Source organism: Pavona decussata, unplaced genomic scaffold (genome assembly GCF_977016875.1).
Source record: "Pavona decussata unplaced genomic scaffold, jaPavDecu1.1 SCAFFOLD_58, whole genome shotgun sequence".
Classification (NCBI taxonomy): Eukaryota; Metazoa; Cnidaria; class Anthozoa; order Scleractinia; family Agariciidae; genus Pavona; species Pavona decussata.
The window spans coordinates 5,812,838-5,833,555 of record NW_028145480.1 but is presented as its reverse complement, the minus strand read 5'-3'; the positions used below and the strand labels follow the sequence as shown (position 1 = coordinate 5,833,555).

The window sequence follows — 20,718 nt, the reverse complement described above, 5'->3', positions numbered from 1 at the left end:
GTAAGTGTAGTCCTGAGCTGAGAAGTGATTGTCTGAGGTGACATTAGACGTCATCAGCGTCTTCATGTTTCAGTACCAAGTTCTACAATTTGTATTTTGGCGTTTACTTTGTTTCTGTACCGTTTCGAGTGTCTTGATTCTACAGAAACTGAAAAATAAACATTTACGCGAAAGCGAGTCGGTCAAAACTTTACCGATCGAGACTCTACCAAGGGTGACATGTCAGAGAACTACCACAGAGTAAGCAAAGGATGTATATTTATTGATGCTATGATCAGAGTTCATTTCAAAGTTTTTGACAACTACATGTAAATGAAATAAAAATTTCCACAATCTCTATCTTACAAATAATCCTTATCACGGTTTTCGACACCATTTTGACGAGTGGGCAAACAGGCTTGAAATAACAGTGTTTGTATGGAAATCCGATGTCACATAATTTTCATAAAACATCACTTCTGAAAAATTCATGAATTGGAAACTTTTGGTACTAGGAAAATAATTTTAGGGAAAAAATTGGAGGGATGTAGCTGTCCAAGAAAGCGTCCAGTCGTGTTTTGAACTTTCCATACATTTCCCTGTATTTTTTCCCGCGAACTATTTTTAGCAGCAGTTCACGGCTGGTTCGCTATAGAGACAAATGTATGGAAAGTTCAAAACTTTTCTGGCACAGCTACATCCCTCCAATTTTTTTCTTAAAATCCTTTTCCTAGTACCAAAAGTTTCCAATTCGTGAATTTTTCAGAAGCGATGTTTTATGAAAATTATTTGACATCGGATTTCCATACAAACACTGTTATTTCAAGCCTGTTTGCCTACTCATCAAAATGGCGTCGAAAACTGTGATAAGGCCTATTACTTTTCATTGTTCTGTGGCAATCACCCGCGTCGTTTCCTCGACGACAACGGCACTGAGAATGTCACAGAACACACTTGGGTTAATAATATCACGGAACGTGAATTTGCGTCATCTTTTTGCTCTGTCACTTGAATTACTTAAAGACTCCCTTATACGTCAAAAGCCTTTATCGTCCGCGAAGGCAAAATGGAATATATCAACTTATCTATACACACTTGAACCTTACAATTATGTTTACCGTCATAAGATACGCGACGGGCAGATCTTCGCTTGTCCATGGGGGCAAGATGATTGATCTGAGGCAGAACTTAAACCAAAGCTTAGTAATTTCCTAATCTAAAAATCTATTAATAAAACCATCGACCATTAACCCACTCAAACTTTTTGATCGCTGAAATGACTTTGGCATACAAAGACAGGTTTGACTCTGACTTTTTTTTTGTTCTCCGCATTTGGTTTAAAAACTCCCGACTTTTGAGTTATTTTCCGTTGATATTTGTGCTGCCTTTTATGTAATTTTTCTCTGTACGCCTCCATCCGTTTTGCCAGCTATCAATAAAGAAAGGTGTCATTACTGAATATACGACTAATCTTTTTCTGGCCAGTCGGTGGTTGTACTGACAGTATAATAAAGTTTAAACTCTACCTCTGCAATAGACATACAATTATATCTCTTTATAGTTCACCACTAAATTTTCAAGGTTAAATTAATCATGTGGCGTTATAGTATTCATCCGTGTAGAGACACTGCCAGGGCGATAATGTCCATCGATCAATGGATAAAACTCGTTCGCAAAACAACTCCCATTTATTCATTTCATTCATCAACAAACATTTCTTTCATTGTTTAGTTCTTTATGCGCTCATTCGTCTTTGTTATTTATTTGGCTTTTAGGTCAAATAGTGTGAGTTCTAAATTTGAATGAACCAAGTGGCAGTTTCAGAAGAAGAAATTTAGTGGTGAAAAATTGAAATTTTAAAAGCTATCAATCTGATGGGTTCCCTTGGAGGCCTTGCTTCCGGGGCTTATCTTTGTTTTAAGAACATTATCATGTGTACAAAATACTAAGGTAATGTTATAAAAATGTGTTTTCTATTCGTTTTCTGTATTGGAAGGATCAGAATTTCCCGATTGAGATTTTAACAAGTAGTTTAGTTGCAGTTGCCAAGGAGACGCAACTCTACGTATCACATCTGATCATCCATTTTGTACTTTTGATTTTCCCCTTTATACGTGTAACTTAACTTTATAGAGTGTGTGCACGACGGCCATGTTGGAGGACCGAAACAATACAATGATTTTCCTTTGGGAAATATATTCTATTTTTATGCAAATATCTTCTATTGTTCTAGTCCTCCAACATTGCCGCCGTGCACACACTCTATAGGTTTATTCTACCTTCAAGTTTTTATTACAGACCTTTAGATTCTAGTACGAGTACGAGTACGACTACGAGTTTCTCGAATAGACAAAGAGTGCGCGCGCGTGAACCAGTGTCATTTTGGCGGAAAAACGAGAGAGCTGTCGTCATTTTACTACGAGATTTTGTAAGAATCTCGTAGCGGCGAAAACGAGTCCTCGAAACGTAGGTGATCTCGTCTTTTTGGAAACACGAAAGGGCTTAACTATCATCATTCAAACCAACTGCGTCAGGTTCATCGTTCGTAAGGAGTGAAATGAAACTTTCTGTGATATATCTGTTCTTAGTACTTCGCTAAAAACTCGAAGTCAAATCTCGTCGTCGTACTCGTACTCGTACTAGAATTTAAAGGTCTTTCAACAAGCAATGCAATCTCCTGCCGTTCACAGCAGTTTAGTAACCAAGCCTTCTCTTTCCAGTTACTCAGGACGTAGTGAATGGCTGAGCTCAAAATTCAAATGAACCGAGTGGGAGTTTCAGTGAATTTTTTCTAGGGGAAAATTTAGCGGCGAAAGATTGAAAATATATAAAAGCTATCGGTGTGATGGGTTCTCTTGGACAAAATAGTGAGGTAATATTCGTGAAAACGTGTTTTCTATCAGTTTTGCCACAGGCACTCAAGGCCAGTTTAAACGGTTTCAACATTTGGCTCAACATGCGTTCAACACTTTGTTGAACCAAATGTTGGGGACGTTTGAACAGGTCGTTCGACATTGTTAAAAACGTAAAAGAATGTTGAAAGCTTGTTGAAAGCGTGTTGAATCAAATTTAAATCGGTTTAAACTTTCACTTAACATCCATACAACATTTCCTTTGTTGTCGAAAACGTTGAATGATGTTGACGCCGTTTGAATACGCCGTTCAACATTTGCCCAAAATCCGTTCAACTTTTGCTGAACGAGTGTTGGTCAAACGTTGAAACCGTTTAAACGGGCCTTCAGACGTACTCACGCCCATGAAAGGAAGAGAACACTTTGAGACAAAGCTAAGCTTACAGGTACGATATCACCGAATCATTGCTTGTGGTACTTTCAAGCCGGTTGAACCTTACTTTTTTTTTGTTTTCATTTTCGTGCCCTGGATAATCGCGATCGATGCCATCGTCGCAGCTTTGATCTTCAGTCGTGCTGTTGGTTCTGGACACTTCTGGTAAATCGAACAACTCAAGAAGTCTTTGTTTCCAAAAAGGCCTTTGTAGAATATCATAATAATCAACAAAGGTTCTTTTCTTTAACTCTGAAGGAAGTAGTCCAGAGTCCACGTTGTCGATTCTGATAACAACAACACACTGATCCCGTTTCTCTACAAGCCGACCTATGGCGAGGTCCAGTTCGTAGTGAAAATAATTACTTTTCACAGAATTGGTTGAGAACAGTGCTATGACTTTGTAGCTTTTGTTCACACAGTCGGCCATATTGTCTCGGAATGGCTTCCCGGGGACAAAATCTCGGTAGTGTACACAGCATGTTAAATGGTGCTTTTCTTCAAGGAAAGGAAGAAGCTTGTTTGTCAACCACAGTCTGTCTTCGTTGCTGAAGATTATGAACGCGTGGAAATTAAAATCTGCAAAACGAAAGTGAAATATATCCGATCAAACGTAACTGAGGACAAATTCAAGAAATGTGATTTTATGTTTTAAGCTTGGTGAATAAATGATAGAGGTAATTAATATTGTGGCTGAAAAGCCCTGGAAAGGGAGCTTCAATAAATGTGAGTAGGTATTTTGTTAGTCAGTGATACGCAAATTCTCGGAAAAAGCCTACTGCTTCCACGAAACACCCATTACACTCACTGGTAGAGCATCCGAACTAGTAACTAGAAGATTCCACTTCTGTTGGGAGAACTTTCGGGGTATGCCTGTGTCACAATACCTTTATCAAATTAATATTTACTCAGAGGTGTCCAATAGAGAATTTTTTTATGTTTATTACCTTCTCTTACATTACATTAAATCAATTTCAAAGAAACAATGTGCCCAGCAAGTTATCATAAACTTTAGTCAAAGACACAAAGAAATTACTTCAAATAGTCAGCCCGACTATTTAAGCTGGTATCCATTTTCATCTCGGCTAACCAAAGTCTAAAACGTGCCTTGTTTCCGTGTGCTATGCCAGCCGTTTAAGAACGGTGCCTATTAATACCGAAGTATTTTTGCGCGGTTTATGACTATGCGGGAAAAGAAGATCTTTGCAAGGGCTATGGAAAACCAAATAGGAAATTGGGGGTGACGACGCATTTTTTAGAGACAATTATTCTAAAAAGCAGTAAAATACAAAGCAATGTATGGCGGGTTTTTTTTTCAAAATTGAAGCTTTATTATCTCTGAAAAATGCATGCAATTTTCTTTTTGAATAACAAAAGCACTTGGTGAGTTCTGCTTTCTCCGCATAGTTTTAAACCGCGCAAAAATATCCCTGTATTAGTAGCCCCCACCCATAGGAAACCCGGTATCTCAAGATGCACAGAACGTAAGCGCAGTGACAATAGTAGGCACCGTCCTTAATAAAAAAAATTGGCCGTTTTTTATCGTCTTTCATTAAAAGAAGAAGGTCTTTTGGATTTTCCCTCGACGGCATAGATGGCATAGTCCATTTAAGCAAATTCAACTGAATTAGCAAAAATACGAACTCGATCGTACAAAATTAATCATAAAAGACACACTCGCTTTAACAAGCAATAACACAATCTTCCACATGCAACAACAACAACAACAACAACAACAACAAAACAAACAAAAAACAACAACAACAACACCGCACGGAGACAATATGACTATGAAACCTCTTGAGCGGTAATTTCCTGCTGTGCTGTTTATCATGCTACGCTGGTGGTTCTAACTGTGGCCTATGAAGTGGTACTTTCCTGTGGGTACAGTTGTTATACTGTACAAGGTGGTTCTTATTTTGAGTTTGTGGGTGAAAACCTAAATTGTGACTACTCAAATGAAAGCTACTGAACAGTTTCTGAGTCTGTGAATGAAAACCAAAAATAGAGCCAGTCAACTGGAAATGTTTAGACACTGCAGTGAAGTGCTTTTCTGTGATGTTGTGTGTCAAGTAACTGGTCAACGTGCCTCAAAGCTTCATATGTCACGAAAATGTAAAAGATAGTTTAAAGGTTCCTTTCTTTAGGGAATTAAAATACTGATCTTCAGTGTAGGTAATACAAACCTGAAGGTAAAGGAATGTCTGGTTTCTTCTGGCGAAAAAAGTACACCAGCAAGCCAAAAACCAAAGCAAGCCCAGCCAGGATTCCAAGCGAAATGGACACATAAGCAGTTGTGTTACTGGATTCTGGAGAGAGAGAAATGATTAATTTGATTACAAATCAGTATTCATTTGAACATAACATGGTTAAAAATCCCAACTGGTAGGAGGTAGACCAGCTGGTTCCTTACAAGCACGGCAAAGGATTGGAACTCTGGGCTACCGAGAAACAACTCCGGCTAGCAGCCGGAGCGGGACTTGAATCTGGGACCTCCGGATTACAAGGCCGCACCCTAGCCGCTCTAATCCCTTGGTACAGCAGAACAACGGAAAAAGTCAAAGACTCTGCGGGCATATAATAACAAGATCATAAAGTGCTGTTGGAAAGTTTCATTGCATATCACTTATTACTTTTTATTTACACAGCCTCTTTTCCGGGCCTAATTGTGCTTATCAAGTGAACCGAGCTGCCTGTCTGAGGCTTGGGACCAAACTCGAGGCGTCAATGGGTGACGTCACGCTTGACCGCGCGCCAAGGACGTTTTAACCTCGTTCCCAGGGTCTCCCCTCTTGACGTGAAGGGGAGAGACCCTGGGAACGATGTTGAAGACGTTAAGGGACGAGGCTGATTTCACTGAGTCTCCATCTAATCAGGAGATGCCTTCTTTTTTTAAGGGGAATGTCTTTATAACTCAACGTCGGTGGAAGGGAAAACGTTATATTATTTGTTAACCTAATTGTTCAGATTGGGAAAGACGGAGACGAAAATTTATAGGTCGCAAATTTTGATAGATAGATATTTTCGTGTCGAAAACTGAATTCACTTGAGCATAGTTAATTTAGTGACCGGTTATGATACCTTGCCAAGAAAACAATGGAGCTGCCAGTTATGTTGGAAGAGCCGCGACCGTGCACAATCCTTTGTTTTAATGCTCACACTATAGTTGAATATCTCTTAACAGGAACGTTTCTATTGGCCAGTTGCTCCAACACATTTCCAACTCTATTGTGGTTTGTGCACGGTCAAGGCCAAAACTGCTAACAAAAACCTATAACGAACAAGTTTGTCAGGCTTCATAACCATTGCTTTTTATTAACTTTGACGAGCTATACCCTCATTTCGTCTCTTGAACCAATCACCTCATAAAATATTAGGTGCAGTACTCGTTGTTTTCGTGGTTTCTGCACTGATGTACTTGGTTTTTGGACATTTTTAGGGGTTTAATAATTAAATTCGACGTACAGTTACAGGAGGATCCTCATTTTTACCATTTAAGCCTCAATGGTGACCAGCAACAAAAAGTTTCCTTAGAAAATCACAACTTGATCAGACAGGGAGGTCACGAGATTAAACGAGATGAACCACAATGATTGATGTTTTAAAAGATTCTCTCAACTCTGCCAGGGCTTAAGGAATTCGAAAAGAAAATTGGGGGTAACCTCAAATGTTTTAGAGATAGATAACGTTCAATTTGGAAAAACGCGCTCCATATCGTTTTGTACTTTAAAGGTTTTTTGGAAATATTGTTGCTTAACTATCTCTGAGTGCGTGGTTACGCCCAATTTTCTTTCTGGATTCCAACAGCCCTAAATGAGATATGCTTTTCCCTCAAAGTCACCATCCTTAACAGAAAAAAACGACTGTTTTGTGGTCTGCAGCAGAAACGAATACTCACCCTTTTCCGTAGGGAACGTCAAGGTAAACGGAGTATCATCTGAAAGATTGAAGTACAAAATAACTGTGATGACTTAATTAAAAAACATAAAAGGGAAAATGGCGTCCTTCATTACATAACTTTTCTGAGGCGCTCTTACATGAGGCAAATTTTTCCTGCAACTTGCAACACAAAGCCGCTACGAAATAAGTCGTGGACGAAACTGCGCGTCTAGCCAGCCCTCATCGCAACTTGTCACACCACGAAAAATGAGTTGCGAGCTGCAACCTAAAATTAGACAGGTATTCTACTTGCGTTGTAGCGTGAAATATTAGTTTCTCAATGCATCTTGCAACGTAATGCTCACGGCAGCAAGGAAAATTGCCGAATTTACATAACAATTACCAACAATAAACCGAATTTCTTTGTTGAATCGATTAGTCATCGGATTATGCTAGTATAAAAAGTTGGCGGCTGTAAATTTTACCGCAATACTTTGCAAGCCTAACACAGCCATTAGGCATATGGAAAGCCAATTTTTTTTGCTTAATTTTTCCAATGCATTAACAACATTGCGTATGCTAGGTTTGAACTTTTCTGTGCGTTTTTATGTTATGTTTAAAACACGAGCAGCAGTGTTTTATCGGGATTTAAAACCACGAGGCGCAGCCAAGTGGTTTTACACTCGATAAAACACCTGCTGCGAGTTTTTTGAACATCCTTCAAAAACATTCCCGGAAAAGCGTGTGTCAATAGAGTTCATAACAATGACGCTTTTGTGAACGTTGGAAATTAGCGTACGAGAAAAAAACTAACACCGCATAGTAACAAGGAGGAGGTTTATCGGGTTCTAAAACCACTGCACGTGATGTTTTATCGACCATTTGATAGGTCAATGGGCTTATGAATTATTAATGAGTTTTTGAAGATTCGTACGTTAAGAATTATGGGTAAATGTACCAGTCTCCATCTTGTACGGTAGATTAGATGGTTCGCATCATCAACATGTTTCCATCAACATGTAGTTCCATCATGTAGTTAGCGGATAGAAAACTCAAACTTGCTGTCTAATTGTGAAATGACGAGTCCCAAATGTTCTTTTTCAGTCCAAAACACGAGCTCTTAGCAGAAATCAAATGCTGTCATCACTTTCAAACGGTAACTAGCGAGGCTCCGGTATCTTCTTCTTTTTGATTATTCAGAAATATCAGGAAAAAACTAAATAAGTAACCAAACCGACTAAACAGAACAATAAAATGATCAAAAAGTGTATGAGTGTGGAAAGTTGGAGAATTCACCTTTGGGAAAAATACTGAAAACATTAAAATTTTGACATTTGCTAATATCATAATTGACAGCCCTCGGCTAAGAAGAGTCGCCAAGTCTCGTGGCTATTGCTGACAGGTTAAAAAGGTTTTAAATCGTTCAAACAGGTACTTCTTCATTATGATTGGATGCCAAGAATGGGGACTTACCTGGACCGGGTTTAGGATCAGAGTGTCTCCTCGGGTATCGATTTAAGCCGATGTCTATTTCATTTTGGCTATAATTTGCGGACATTGGAAGAACAAACACCTGCAGAAGAAAGGCGACAACATAAAGAAGAGTTCCTTGCATCGCCACAAATTACGGTGTCGCAAAAGCGTATAAGTGCGAAAAAGTGCTATAATTAATACCAAACAAAATGAAAACAGGTAAAACAGGTAAAATCACATCTAAAGATCTTGGTCATTTAATGTTGGATAATCCATGGTTATGAGGGTGGGGTTGTTAATGATAATAATCTGGTAACAGTTATCTGGCAATGGTAATGGCGATCAAAATGGGAATGATAACCATAACTTTAACGTTATGGTAATGGTAATAACAATGTAATATGCTAAAACTATGGAGGCTGACGTTATTCGTCAGTGTTATATTTGATAATCTATGATATGATTTGATAATCTATGATATGATATGATATGATATGATATGATATGATATGATATGATATGATATGATATGATATGATATGATATGATATGATATATGATATGATATGATATGATATGATATGATATGATATGATATGATATGATATGCATGATATGATATGATATGATATGACTGTTTTTCGCTATTAAGTGCTTCCCTCTTTAAATAAAGGATTTACTTACCGCGAGGTGGACCGTCCTCTCCTCCCACGAAGCGGAGAGTTTTACACTCGTTAGGTTCTGAAATGGAACAAAAACAGGTTTACTTTAATAGAGGTGAAGTTGAAAAAGGGTAGACGAGAGACGCGTGTAATGAGGAATACAGCCATTCAGGGAGTACAATTATTTTGAAGCTGTTCTCTATTCTTAATTTTTATTCTATACATATAAATATGGCAAGTACTACAGCTGAACCTCTCTTGAATCTCATAAAGTCAGACCGTAGGTTTAGAAACCAATTCACTTCAGAACTAAAATTAGGAGTTTTACAATAACTGTCAAAATGTTCGCCTCTGATTGGCTCGTAGATATTGTTTATAAGAGTACAGACAATAAAAATGTAAATAAAATACCGCTTGAACTTTTTCCATTTTAATGTAAAAAGCAAATTAACGGCAGTTTTCCATAGTTTATACTGTTATAGACCATGACAAAATTTGGCAGTAAGACCACTCGCCGTTCCACTTGAGTTTTGAACACTTTATGGCCTCATTTTATGGTCTAAAAGGGCATTGATGGTTTGCATGTGACGTCATGGCGGCCATGGTGGTGGACAGGAATAATGAGATTTTTCTCCTCTGGGAGTTCCCTGCCATTTTTATGCAAACTTTGTGAACAAATTTTTTTTTGTTTTGTCCACCAACATGGCGGCGATGCGAACCACCTATAGACCATAGAAAACTGCCGTCCATTTGTTAATTATGCCATCATTTAAGCCCGTCGAATATATCCTAAAGTGCGACCATTCAAATGAAAGCTCTTGAGCAATACTTTCCTGAGGTGCTGTTTATTATGCTGTACAAGGTAATCTACTTTTGAATCAGCCTATGAAATCCTAAAGTGTGACCATTCCAATGAAAGCTACTTAGCAGCACTTTCTTGTGGTGCTGTTTATTATGCTGTACAAGGTGGTTCTATTTTTGAGTCTGTGGATGAAATTCTAAATGTGACCATTTAAATGAAAGCTACTGGGCAGCACTTTCCTGTGGTGCTGTTTATTATGTTGTACAAGGTGGTCTACTTCTGAGTCAACAATACTTTCCTGTGATACTGCTTATTACGTTGTACAAGGTTGTTCTATCTTTTGAACTTATAAATATAATCCTGGAGTATGACCATTCAAATGAGCTACAGAGGAATACTTTCCTGTGGTGCTGTTTATTCTGATACTGTACCAGGTAATTGTAACTATTAAATCTGTGGATAAAATCCTAAAGTGTGACCATTCAAATGATCGCCACGGAGCCGTTCTTTCCTTTCAATGAGGCCGCGCTATTCATTATGCTGTACAAGATGATATTATGACGTTCTGAGTCTTTGGATCAAATCCTGAAGTACTGAGGCTATTATTAAGCGCTCATTAAACGTAGTATCGTAGATATTACCTTTAAAACGTAAGATGTGATAACAAGAGGTGATCCAAAAGGGCCATACGAAAGGCAATATCCTTTCCAAGGTTGCGAGGAATTGGCTGTATAACAAAGAAATACATTCATCTCAAAAAGGTGTCATACGCCATTTAATTTGCTTTTGTGCTGTTACAAAAGTCATGAGTACTTTACCGCGGACAGTTCTGAAATATTCCCCCACACCCCTCACCAAGAACTGAAAAATCTCAGACCCAAGAAGTATTCGTATAAGAAACCTTCTAACCTCCCCCCCCCCCCCCCCCCCAACTTTCCCAACCGTTCTACGGATTGTTAGGGTTGGCTATTTTAAGCTGTTAGCTCAGTGCTTCAAGCTAAAATTTGAATTTTAAAACGCAAAATTTCCTTCAATTATAACAATCTTCTATCCCCCGGAAATAAGATCCTAAAATGTCCTTGGAATGAACGCAAGCCCTGAACTCGTAATTTAATATTCGGAATTTTACGGAATCTGAAACAAACCTCGCCGTGTAACATTTTGCCATACAAAATAACGAAGTAACTTAAAATCAAATGCTGTTTCACGAAATCTAATAGGCCGCCTGCATGTGATTGGCCACATCGAAGTCTGCGGGAGCCTACGTTACAAGTCATGGTTTTCTGAATTACCTGTAAAAGGCTTCCACGAAACCCTGAAATACCAACTAGTGCTATTTTCTCTGTCATGGAAGGTGACGTTTAAATCGTTGATAATCCAACGAGGATCGCTTCGTGTCTTATCATAACAAGCTGTCGGGAAAAGAAACAACAAGTCAGTCCACGTTCTGTTTAATAATCATTGAGACAAGTATAAAAGTAAGTCAAATCTTTACTTAAGGAGGGTAGCACTTAATAGTGAACAAATTATAAACTTATGGCCCTCTGTCTAAAACTGAATAAAACTGGAAAATTACAAAGGAAAAGATAACAATAACAAAATAGAAAATAGAAAAAATAGAAAAGTATAAAACAGAAATTTAACAAAATAGAAAAAATACAATAACAACAACATTCTGAATAAAAAAATTGAATATTGAGAACTACGAATAAAAATGCCGCAAGGCTTATAGTTTTTTTAAAAATTTATCCCTAAGTTTAAAAGATATAAGAGAAGCTTTTTTCTTTGGGTGAGAGGGAAAACTATTCCAGATTTGAACAACTATTATTATTATTACTGCCGTTTGGACACCTAAAAAAGGCTTCTTCGGAATTGGAATGAAGATAGAGACAGAGAGGTAGATAGAAGAGAGAGATAGGGAAAGACAGAGAGACAGACAGACAAACACACAGACAGAGAGACAGACAGACAAACAAACAGACAGAGAGACAGACAGACAGACAGAGACAGAACATTTCTGCGGAACACTGCACGTTTCACGTTTTCCTATGCCTCAACTAACATTCAGCTCAAATGAGCTTACAAAAAAAGAAAACGATGAGAATATAGTTACATAAATGAAAGAGATTAAAAATCGTTGTGAAAAAGTTAAACGAAATTAGAATGCTATAAACAGGCTCAACAGGCTGCGTTTTAATTATAGCTTCAAAGGTGCCAAGAGAGGTTGTATCCCTGACAGGTTTTTGGTAGGGTTTTCCCAGGACAATTTTAGCGCAGTTTGAGACAGTGCAACGACTTCAACCCGAGGTTTTTTAACTAATCAGGAGCCAATTCGTTCACAAAGAATTTCGACTTTGTGGTTTTCAAAGCCAGTCAATTCAATCCTAAAATTAACTTGTATCTTTCGACTGTGGGAACAGATGCGGCAATTTGAAGCGGCCGCATTTGATTTTCCGACTGTGTGTACAGCTCGTCTGAGGAAACACAGCTACATCAAATATGTAGACAGAAGTGCACTTGGTAAGGACTTACTCATCCTTTAAAAAGCATTAGCCAACAAAATTCCATTGAACGATGATGCAGACTGAAAATTGCCCTATATTATCGAGCGTTACAAGCGAGCTAATGTTGACATTCTTTCACTAGTGTAAATGAAAGACCACACATTTATACCGCATTATGTTATTGAGTTTACAGTTTACATGTAAATACACAATTCAAGTTGTTGCGCTCAAATGTCTGTTTAACTTTAACTTTAAACGGGAGAATGTTTGGTCGCTGGGAAAAGTTTGACCGACAATTCTTATCAGCCATATTTACCGCGTAGTAGCGAAGCTCTAAGAACAGATGTGATATAGTCTGATATATTCGTTGCCGATTTCCCTTTAGATCAGTCCACATTTTTTCGGCTTCCGTATTTTTATGAGGTTTGTTGGTTGGAATAAAGGCCATTTCTTGTTTTCAAATTGTTTATAACTTTCGTTCGGTCAGTAAATCCCGAAGTTCGGTCGCGGTCGCTTCGGGATACGTGTATTTTTATAGGATCTGTCGCGTCTGTTCCCACCGCCAAATTAAATTTAGGAATGAATCTGATTGGCTTTTAAAACCACAAAGTCGAAATTCTTTGTTAACGAACCGGCTTCTGATTGGTTAAAAAACCTTGGGTGGCCCCGGTTGAAGTCGTTGCACTGTAACCCATTCTCCTCTTTTAGTTCGTACGAACAATGTTACCTTGTTGTTCCTCGCTAAATTCTCGACGCGTGCGAAGACGGAAACGTGAGCCAGTCCATGATATACCTGGAGAAGCAAAACAAGAGGTTAAAAGTTTGATTCCACTCTTGTGGGTGCACTTTGTTTTTTAGGGGTAATGAACACAAAATGAGAGTTGCGGTTCCAAAGCCCATTGATTCCACCATGTCAGTTCAGAACGAGCCAACACGTTTCCGGATCTGAGACAAACTATGCAAACCTGTTCAGATGTAGGTCATGCAGAAACTAAACGTGGTTTTGAAGACCAACTTTCCGCTGAAAGGACAAAATTTCCGCACAACCTCTACATTAATTATGTATACATTTTGCGATGACTCAAACTCCATTCACGCTCGCCGTTTTTTAAAGAGGATTTACTATCACACTGGTGTATGTATGATTAATGTATGGGGCTGTGCAAAATCTTTCCAGCCAACGAACTGATTGCGATATCATAAGCGATCGTTTGGACGGCACAGAAAACCATGCACTGTAAACTTGCTTGTCAAATTCATGGTATAGGATAAAGATCAAAGTTTTGTTTTCCTCCTTGGGAAATTTAAATAAACACCGCCCTCCTTTTTATGCCTCGTATCGGATGAACGATGCCACAAAAAGGAAAAATTTCATTTCAAAAGCGTTTGTTGAGGCATCAGCATCAGCATGAATAATTACCAAAAAAGAGGAAATATTCAAATTCAGAGAAGTTGGAACAGTATGAATTGAGTGTATTGTTTTTTGGTTTTGTTTTACATAGTAGAAAATTATAAGTTATATATATTTAGCGATGGTTACCTTTGTTATTTTCTTCAGCACATCTTTCATCACAAGAAACGAAGGAAGATTCCTAATGAAATTAAAACAAACAGATTAGGAAATAATCTTACCGTTGAGAAAAACCAAACTTCTCAGGTTGATTTGCATCTCCCGCGAATTAATTTCTTAGTACGGGGTGCCTTGAAAACTTCGTGATTAAAATCTGAAACATGTTGAGGCAGAGGCAATATTGTTTGACGAACAGAGCTGGAGCGCCCTTGTTCGTGGATATGTGACGTGGAGAAAATTCTTGGAAAAAGGGGAACTTCAGTATTCAAGCAAGGCAAGTCTTTGTTTTTACGCAACATTACTTTTTCTCAGAATCCAAACAACTGTTGCGTGACAAAAAGCAAAAAAGGAAAAAAATTACAATTGCTTTGCGCATGATCAGCAGGAGTCACGCGGACGGTGTTTAGCCTTTTAAAAATTAGTACTCCTCAAATATTTAATAATAGGATTCCATCCACGAGTCATATTATATGATTCGATTTGCAGGAAAAGGCTGGATCTAATAGATTTGGCAATCCTTTATTGCAAGAAGCAGTTGATAGATCCACCGAAACTGACAAAAACGTAAAGAAGTACTTAAATATTCTGTTACTTTTAAATGAATTGTGTTGGCTTCTTGCGCGCCTAAGCCTTTACGCAATTACGTCTTTTTAAAGTGAAATGGGATCTGATTAACCCTCAGGTCCCTTTGGTGTCTAGTTGATATCTCTATGATCCGTCTATGGGACTAGGAATTTAGGGGAGCTTGCTGTTGATCCCACCATTCGTTATACAATTCATTAAAGAAAAAACTAAATGGCATAAACATTTTACTTGAAAAACAAAATGATGGCAATGGTGAAGAGCTTCGAAAGCACTTTCTCAGTTTGCGTGCAGGGAAACGACCGGAAACACTTCTTGAAACGCAGACTATCACGTTACTTGAGATACCCATGTACGTGGGCAATTTCATGACAAAGCAAAGTAAGCATTTCGTCCATTTGTAGCGGGTGTATTGTTCATTACAGTACGCTAACACACTAACAACCGACTCAGCTGGATTAACAGTAGTAACTCGATCGTTGGTTTCTTTAATTGTATCAAAGGAAAGAAAAGTTTATCAAGGTCGTGGTCCCCGGTGTCTACTCCATGCTTGGTTTTGCAACTTAAATATACTATAGTAGCTTTCGAAACTTGACTCAGCCAAAGAGAAGTGATTCAAGTTACTTAACTGCTCTGTCTTTTTTTAGACAAAATAACCCAGTTTTCCTTACTTACAGTGTTATGCGCGCATCATACGCAAGACATTTAAAGCGGTTCGAAAGGAAAGGATTAATGCTAAAGTATTTATACTGACACTCGATCTCTTGAACGACTCAAGTTCAAAGTTTGATGTTTTGCGCTTTTTTGGTTTGGTTCTTTTCAGCGGGTATCGCAGGAGAAATGTTACAAATCCCTATCTCAAACTGAACTGGCTTAAATTAAAGCCTAACAAACCGCTTCAGTTCAAAACCTACGACTTTTGTTTGCCGTTCGCCGACTACGTTCGTGACCGGCAAAACCATCTTGTATTTCATCCGTCGCTGATCATTTTCGATTAATTTTCCCAAGAATGGGTCAAATTCGCGGAAATTCATACAGAATTGCCACGATACTGTCATTGTGAGTGTCCTCGCGCGCGCATTTAGTTTATCAGTCAGACAAAAATAATTAATGCTATTTAGTATGATGAGCGCTACAATCGGGAAAAGAATGGAAATTAGCGACGCAAGTGATCGAAAGAACAATTTCAGAATTTGGCCATCGGAGAGCGTTGCAATCGGGATAAGCCCGAATCAAGCAACGATCGAGCTAATGATCCTTTTGTATTGCTTTCTGTGTCGTACTCATTCTTTAGTATCGTGACAAGAATACAAAGGTTGGAGAAACCGAGTTGCGTCAAAACATATTTGTTCAAATATTTGGCTTTCACCCACTCAAGACCCAAGGAGGAAAAAAAATCTCAAATGTCATTATTTCTCAGTTTGCAAAATTGTCCGCGTAAGAAGCGTTCAGAAACTGCCACTATTTGTAGTTTCCTTCGTATCATGGACTGAAAACTAAACTACATCACTAGATTGAAGGACTCAGCGTAGTATTTACTTGTAAACATAAATATTTATGGCTGTACATGCAGCTCTCACCTTATCATTCGTGAACTGGATTCGAAGCGCACGATCGCCGCACAGACACAAACGATTCCTTGTTGTTAAGGGTTTCGATCGATGTGCATCTGGTATCAGCTGCATTAACAAAAACAGAAAAGGAACTCGAAAGGCCATTTCACGGAGGTGTTACACCATACTGTGTATAACAAGAGAAGGAGATCTGAAAATCAAAACAAAGATGCCGTTTATATGATGTCATCTTCCGACGGATCACATCCTCACGCTGCAAAGCAATACAGTACTGACGTCTGTTAGCACTGAGCTGTTTCCCGCACTGTAGTAAATCAAAATGGTCAGAAAATCGTTGTAAAAAACAAACAAACAAAACTGTGGATCAAACCGTCTGCACAGGTTTCGGTTACAGTGATCTTAATTTCCTCAGGTGTTGTCCGAAATTGAAAGTACACTCACTACAGTATTGTAACCCCGACAAAACGGATAAAGAACGATCCAATGCCAGCATCTCTCTCACCTGATTGCCACTTAATAAAACCCTTTCTCTGGCACCTTCTGTTCTACGAAAGACATCTCCATTTTAATCGAATTTCTTCTCCGTTAGCGTAACACTGCATGCAATAAACCAAAGCTATCTCTGAGCGTTACGAACGAGTGCCCTTGCCAGTGATTATCACGTTACATCCTGTGCTATGCGGAAGTCGTATGAGGATCAGGCCTGATCTGATTGATTGATTGACTGCAGTTTTTCATTTTGATGGTGTCTTTGCATCGTTAAGTTGCTGGATTTAGTCCAGCTCACTTGTTATGTGACCCTTCATGTTATTATTATTTTTTAAATAGCTAGGACAGGTGAACGGTTTCACGTTTCCCTCCAAGACGTTTATCGGGTCTGAAATGAAAGCTTCTGTACTAGTATTTTCACCCTAGAATTGCTTCTTTGTGGTACTGGTTACTAAATTAATAAATGGATAAATAAATAAATAAATAAATAAATAAATAAATAAATAAATAAATCTGAGTAATAATAATTAAAATACTTATAATAGTAGGCGTTGGAGTAATGTATGAAAATGAATAATACTGATATAATGATAATGAAATAATAATAATAATAATAATAATAATAATAATAATAATAATAATAATAATAATAATAATAATAATAATAATAACAATCTTCTTAAATTGCACTTATCTACAATTGTTCCAAGCCCTTTAATACTTAAAATAGACAGCAATGAATATTCATACTAAATGAATCAGCCATATTTTCACTGCAATGATCTATATGCAGCTTTCCAATTGTTGTTCGGCATAAAACAACAGTCCATTCAGTTTGTCTTGCAGTTTTGTTTTATTCGTTTTCTATTCTGTACACCCATGGAGGGGGGGGGGGGGTATGCGCCCCCCTCCCCCCCTCCACTCTTTCACGTGCAAACCCCTTATGCAAACCTATCACAAACATAAACCAAAAGCTTTGCGATGTAAATTCAGTTTGTTTTGCTAGGCATTTTTGCTCAGTTTTCTCTACCCTTTCTGATAGCTCAAATGAAAGCTGTCGACTCAGGATAACATCAGTAGCACAACTCACCTTAGGCCTAGTTTTGAAGTGTGGGCACTTTTAAATTTCAGTAGCGAGTTCCGAAATGAATTCCCCACACTATATTTCAACCTCGTTCCCTCGAGAGAGTACTCTTGGCGGCCTTGGTTTGCGGCTTGCACACGACAAACTCGCGGCTTACACACTCGCTGTATTATTTTTTTGGAAGAGGCGAAGAGAGATTTTCAAGCAGGTACAAAAGCAAGACAAATGAGAAAGATTTGGCGCAGTTTTATGCGGTCTACAAAAATCGTGTATTAAGTAGATCTAGTGAATTCCAAACGGTCACAGAAGCAGAGGTTGATAATTAATTCTACAACTTGAATCAGAGTACGGATTTGTCTGAAGTAGAACGTACTGTTTCCAAAAATTCTACCAGAGAATGAGATGTCACTTATTGAGCTTACGCCGCGGTAATAAGTACATCTTTTGCTCTATAAAATGAAGTTTAGTTCGTACATTATTCTTTCATGAGATCAGTAACAACATTACAATTCATCACTTACACGAAAATACAAATACATTCGTCTGTTTATTTAATTCGCGAAGCACAATAATGATTATTTATTTCGTCACCGATTTCCTGTAAGAAAAGACAGTGCTTTCGCTCACAATCAGCGCTCTGAGCTCAATTCTTTTCATTTTTTACACTACTACTTATAAACTTAAAGTCAGGGACGTTGGGAATAAATGATACAAACAATACCTTTGAATAGATTGGCCTAGATTCACATGCGGCTTGTTTTAGTCCATTGGTATTTCTGAACAATTAAGTCCGTACAATTTTATAGTCTACTTACATTTTACTGCTAAAAAATTCTCGGTGTTCCATTCGGTAATACTAAAATTGATCTTCTTTCCCATTTCCGTGCATTTCGAGCTCCGTAAGGCGTCAAGCTAGCGATACTAACCGCCGTGCATCAGTGCATGTTTAGGTTTTGACGGAAGCCGTCTGTTAACGTCCGTCGATCGTCTTCCCTCCCCAATGACAGTTTTTAAAATAATTCTTATAAATAAACAACATTGTACCTGAGTTGAAGAAATGTCAACCTCTTCCAGGTCTCAAGTGATGTGTGTTGTAGAAATGCTGGTTATAAACCGCTTGTTGTCACAAACTTCGCTGATGCCTTCCCGGGACATCACGTACTGGCTCCTTTCTCCAGGAAGGAAAAGAGAGGACCCTGGGAACGAGATTGACCAAATTTAGCTTTATCTCGTTTCCAGAGCCCCCTTTATCCCTGAACTGATTTAGTTTACTCCAGGAAATGTTAAATTAAAAAAATTATTATATATGATAATTTGAAAGCAACAAGTCAGCAAACTTTTACAAGATTGAGAAACCCCTTGAGCTAGTTTGTACCGACAACAACGGAAATCTGTGAAACGGGATTTAAAAAAATTACTCTCCGGGCACGAAACCTGGCGAGGGGGGGGGGGGGGGTGTACTCCACTATATGGGCTATACGGGAAAGCGCCGCTGGATAGGGTATGATTTTTGGCACCTCTGCCCTGAACAGGGTATATGATTTCAAGCAAGTCTGTCCTGGACCCGTTCTAGACAGGGTATGGTTGCAAGTCGTCAAGCATTTGGAAATCCGAAATCAGAGATGTTTGTCTGTAGTTATTTTTATAAACAATGCTTTACGTCAATTAACCTTCTCCTTTATTTGTCCTAAATAGGGTCTTAGAATAGAGATTGTTGCCCTATAAAGGGTAGGTATTTAAGGTTATTTACGTCCTAAACAGGGTCGGGGTTACCCCCAGCGGCACCCCTATACCCAAAAGCGGGTCAAGTAACCCCCCCCCCCCCCCTCCCGGCACGAAAGCTCATGTGACGGAAGGTTTTGCGGGATCGGCACGTCCGTCTCCTCATCCCGATACCTGCGGCAGCGCGACGTTTGCTTTCCCGCCTTATTTCAGTTCAAGATGGCGACTTGAGGACTTCGAGGAAAATTCTTATGAGCAAGGAATAGGTAAGCTCTTAATTTGACAGATAATTATTTTAAGTTGCTTACTCAATTGAACGCTTCTTACTGTTCAACAACATCTGTTGGGTTGTCTTGGTTAAGCAATAATGTTGGGGCGCTTAGCTTAGCACGCTGACCCGCGTTTAATACGAGGTTTGACCAACATTTTTTGTAAGATAAATGTTAAATGACGTCTAACCACGCGTCTAACAGTCATTATACAACAGATGACTTGTTCAGTGTACAACAATATATGTTGGAACGTTTAGCCGTCGCCTGTTTCCCTCTAAATTATCTGAAAGGGGTGTGCTTATAACCTGCAGTTACAGATGCTACTGTAACTTAGACTACCTGGTCAAGCCAAACAACTGTGATTCTGATCATTCAGGACAAAAACTTCCACTACTCCGGCAGTCAGAGACAAAAGCATTTGAATCTTGGATGAGTGAATTTCCAAATGTACTTGTCCCACAGAAGAAGTAGTAAAAAATTTACCATTATAGTCTTGTTTTCACTGAATCCTGAATAAGTCTAAAGAACATGGCAAGTGCACACGCATTCTTGTTTTATTTCTTTTAGAAAATGTCTCTGCAGGTATGAAATCTTGTCGAGTTTTGCCATACCCTGCAGCAGACTGGGTACTGAGTTTCTCAGTGACGCATTTGTAGATTTCCTAAAATAAAATCGGAGCCACATGAGCTTTCATAACCCTTGAAACATTTGTAGCTTAAGAAAAGCAGAAGATATCCCCAAAATTTATTATAGACTTAAATAAAAACCCTTAAAAAACTTCCAATTCCAAGTACCAAACTTGTAAGAACCACAAAATTACAACTGTTGTGAAATGAAAACT

General features: G+C 38.5%; 1 protein-coding gene across 2 annotated transcripts; it reads right to left on the bottom strand.

Moving 5' to 3' along the window:
- Positions 1 to 241: 241 nt before the first annotated feature.
- LOC146479891 (uncharacterized) lies at positions 242 to 19,082 on the bottom strand. Of its 2 annotated transcripts, none has more exons than XM_085110780.1 (12): positions 18,928 to 19,082; positions 16,317 to 16,500; positions 14,125 to 14,176; positions 13,312 to 13,377; positions 11,373 to 11,492; positions 10,722 to 10,807; positions 9,301 to 9,357; positions 8,617 to 8,716; positions 7,163 to 7,201; positions 5,451 to 5,573; positions 2,239 to 3,843; positions 242 to 2,104 (listed from the first exon to the last, which is right to left on the bottom strand). In XM_085110780.1, exons 2-11 carry the CDS (start codon positions 16,452 to 16,454, stop codon positions 3,272 to 3,274), a joined length of 1,353 nt encoding a protein of 450 aa, XP_084966906.1. In that variant the 5' UTR covers positions 16,455 to 16,500; positions 18,928 to 19,082; the 3' UTR covers positions 242 to 2,104; positions 2,239 to 3,271. The 2 variants fall into 2 exon arrangements, with proteins under 2 accessions (XP_084966906.1, XP_084966905.1); XM_085110779.1 differs by lacking the exon at positions 18,928 to 19,082 and adding an exon at positions 16,813 to 17,018.
- Positions 19,083 to 20,718: the final 1,636 nt, after the last annotated feature.

Excerpts from the sequence above, each read along its gene's own strand:
- LOC146479891 (XM_085110780.1), bottom strand. The coding sequence starts at position 16,454 with ATGGCCTTTCGAGTTCCTTTTCTGTTTTTGTTAATGCAGCTGATACCA. Across the intron at positions 5,574-7,162 it reads GACGTTCCCTACGGAAAAGG|AATCCAGTAACACAACTGCT; the intron begins GTGAGTATTCGT and ends CTCTCTCTCCAG. Across the intron at positions 3,844-5,450 it reads AGACATTCCTTTACCTTCAG|ATTTTAATTTCCACGCGTTC; the intron begins GTTTGTATTACC and ends TTCGTTTTGCAG.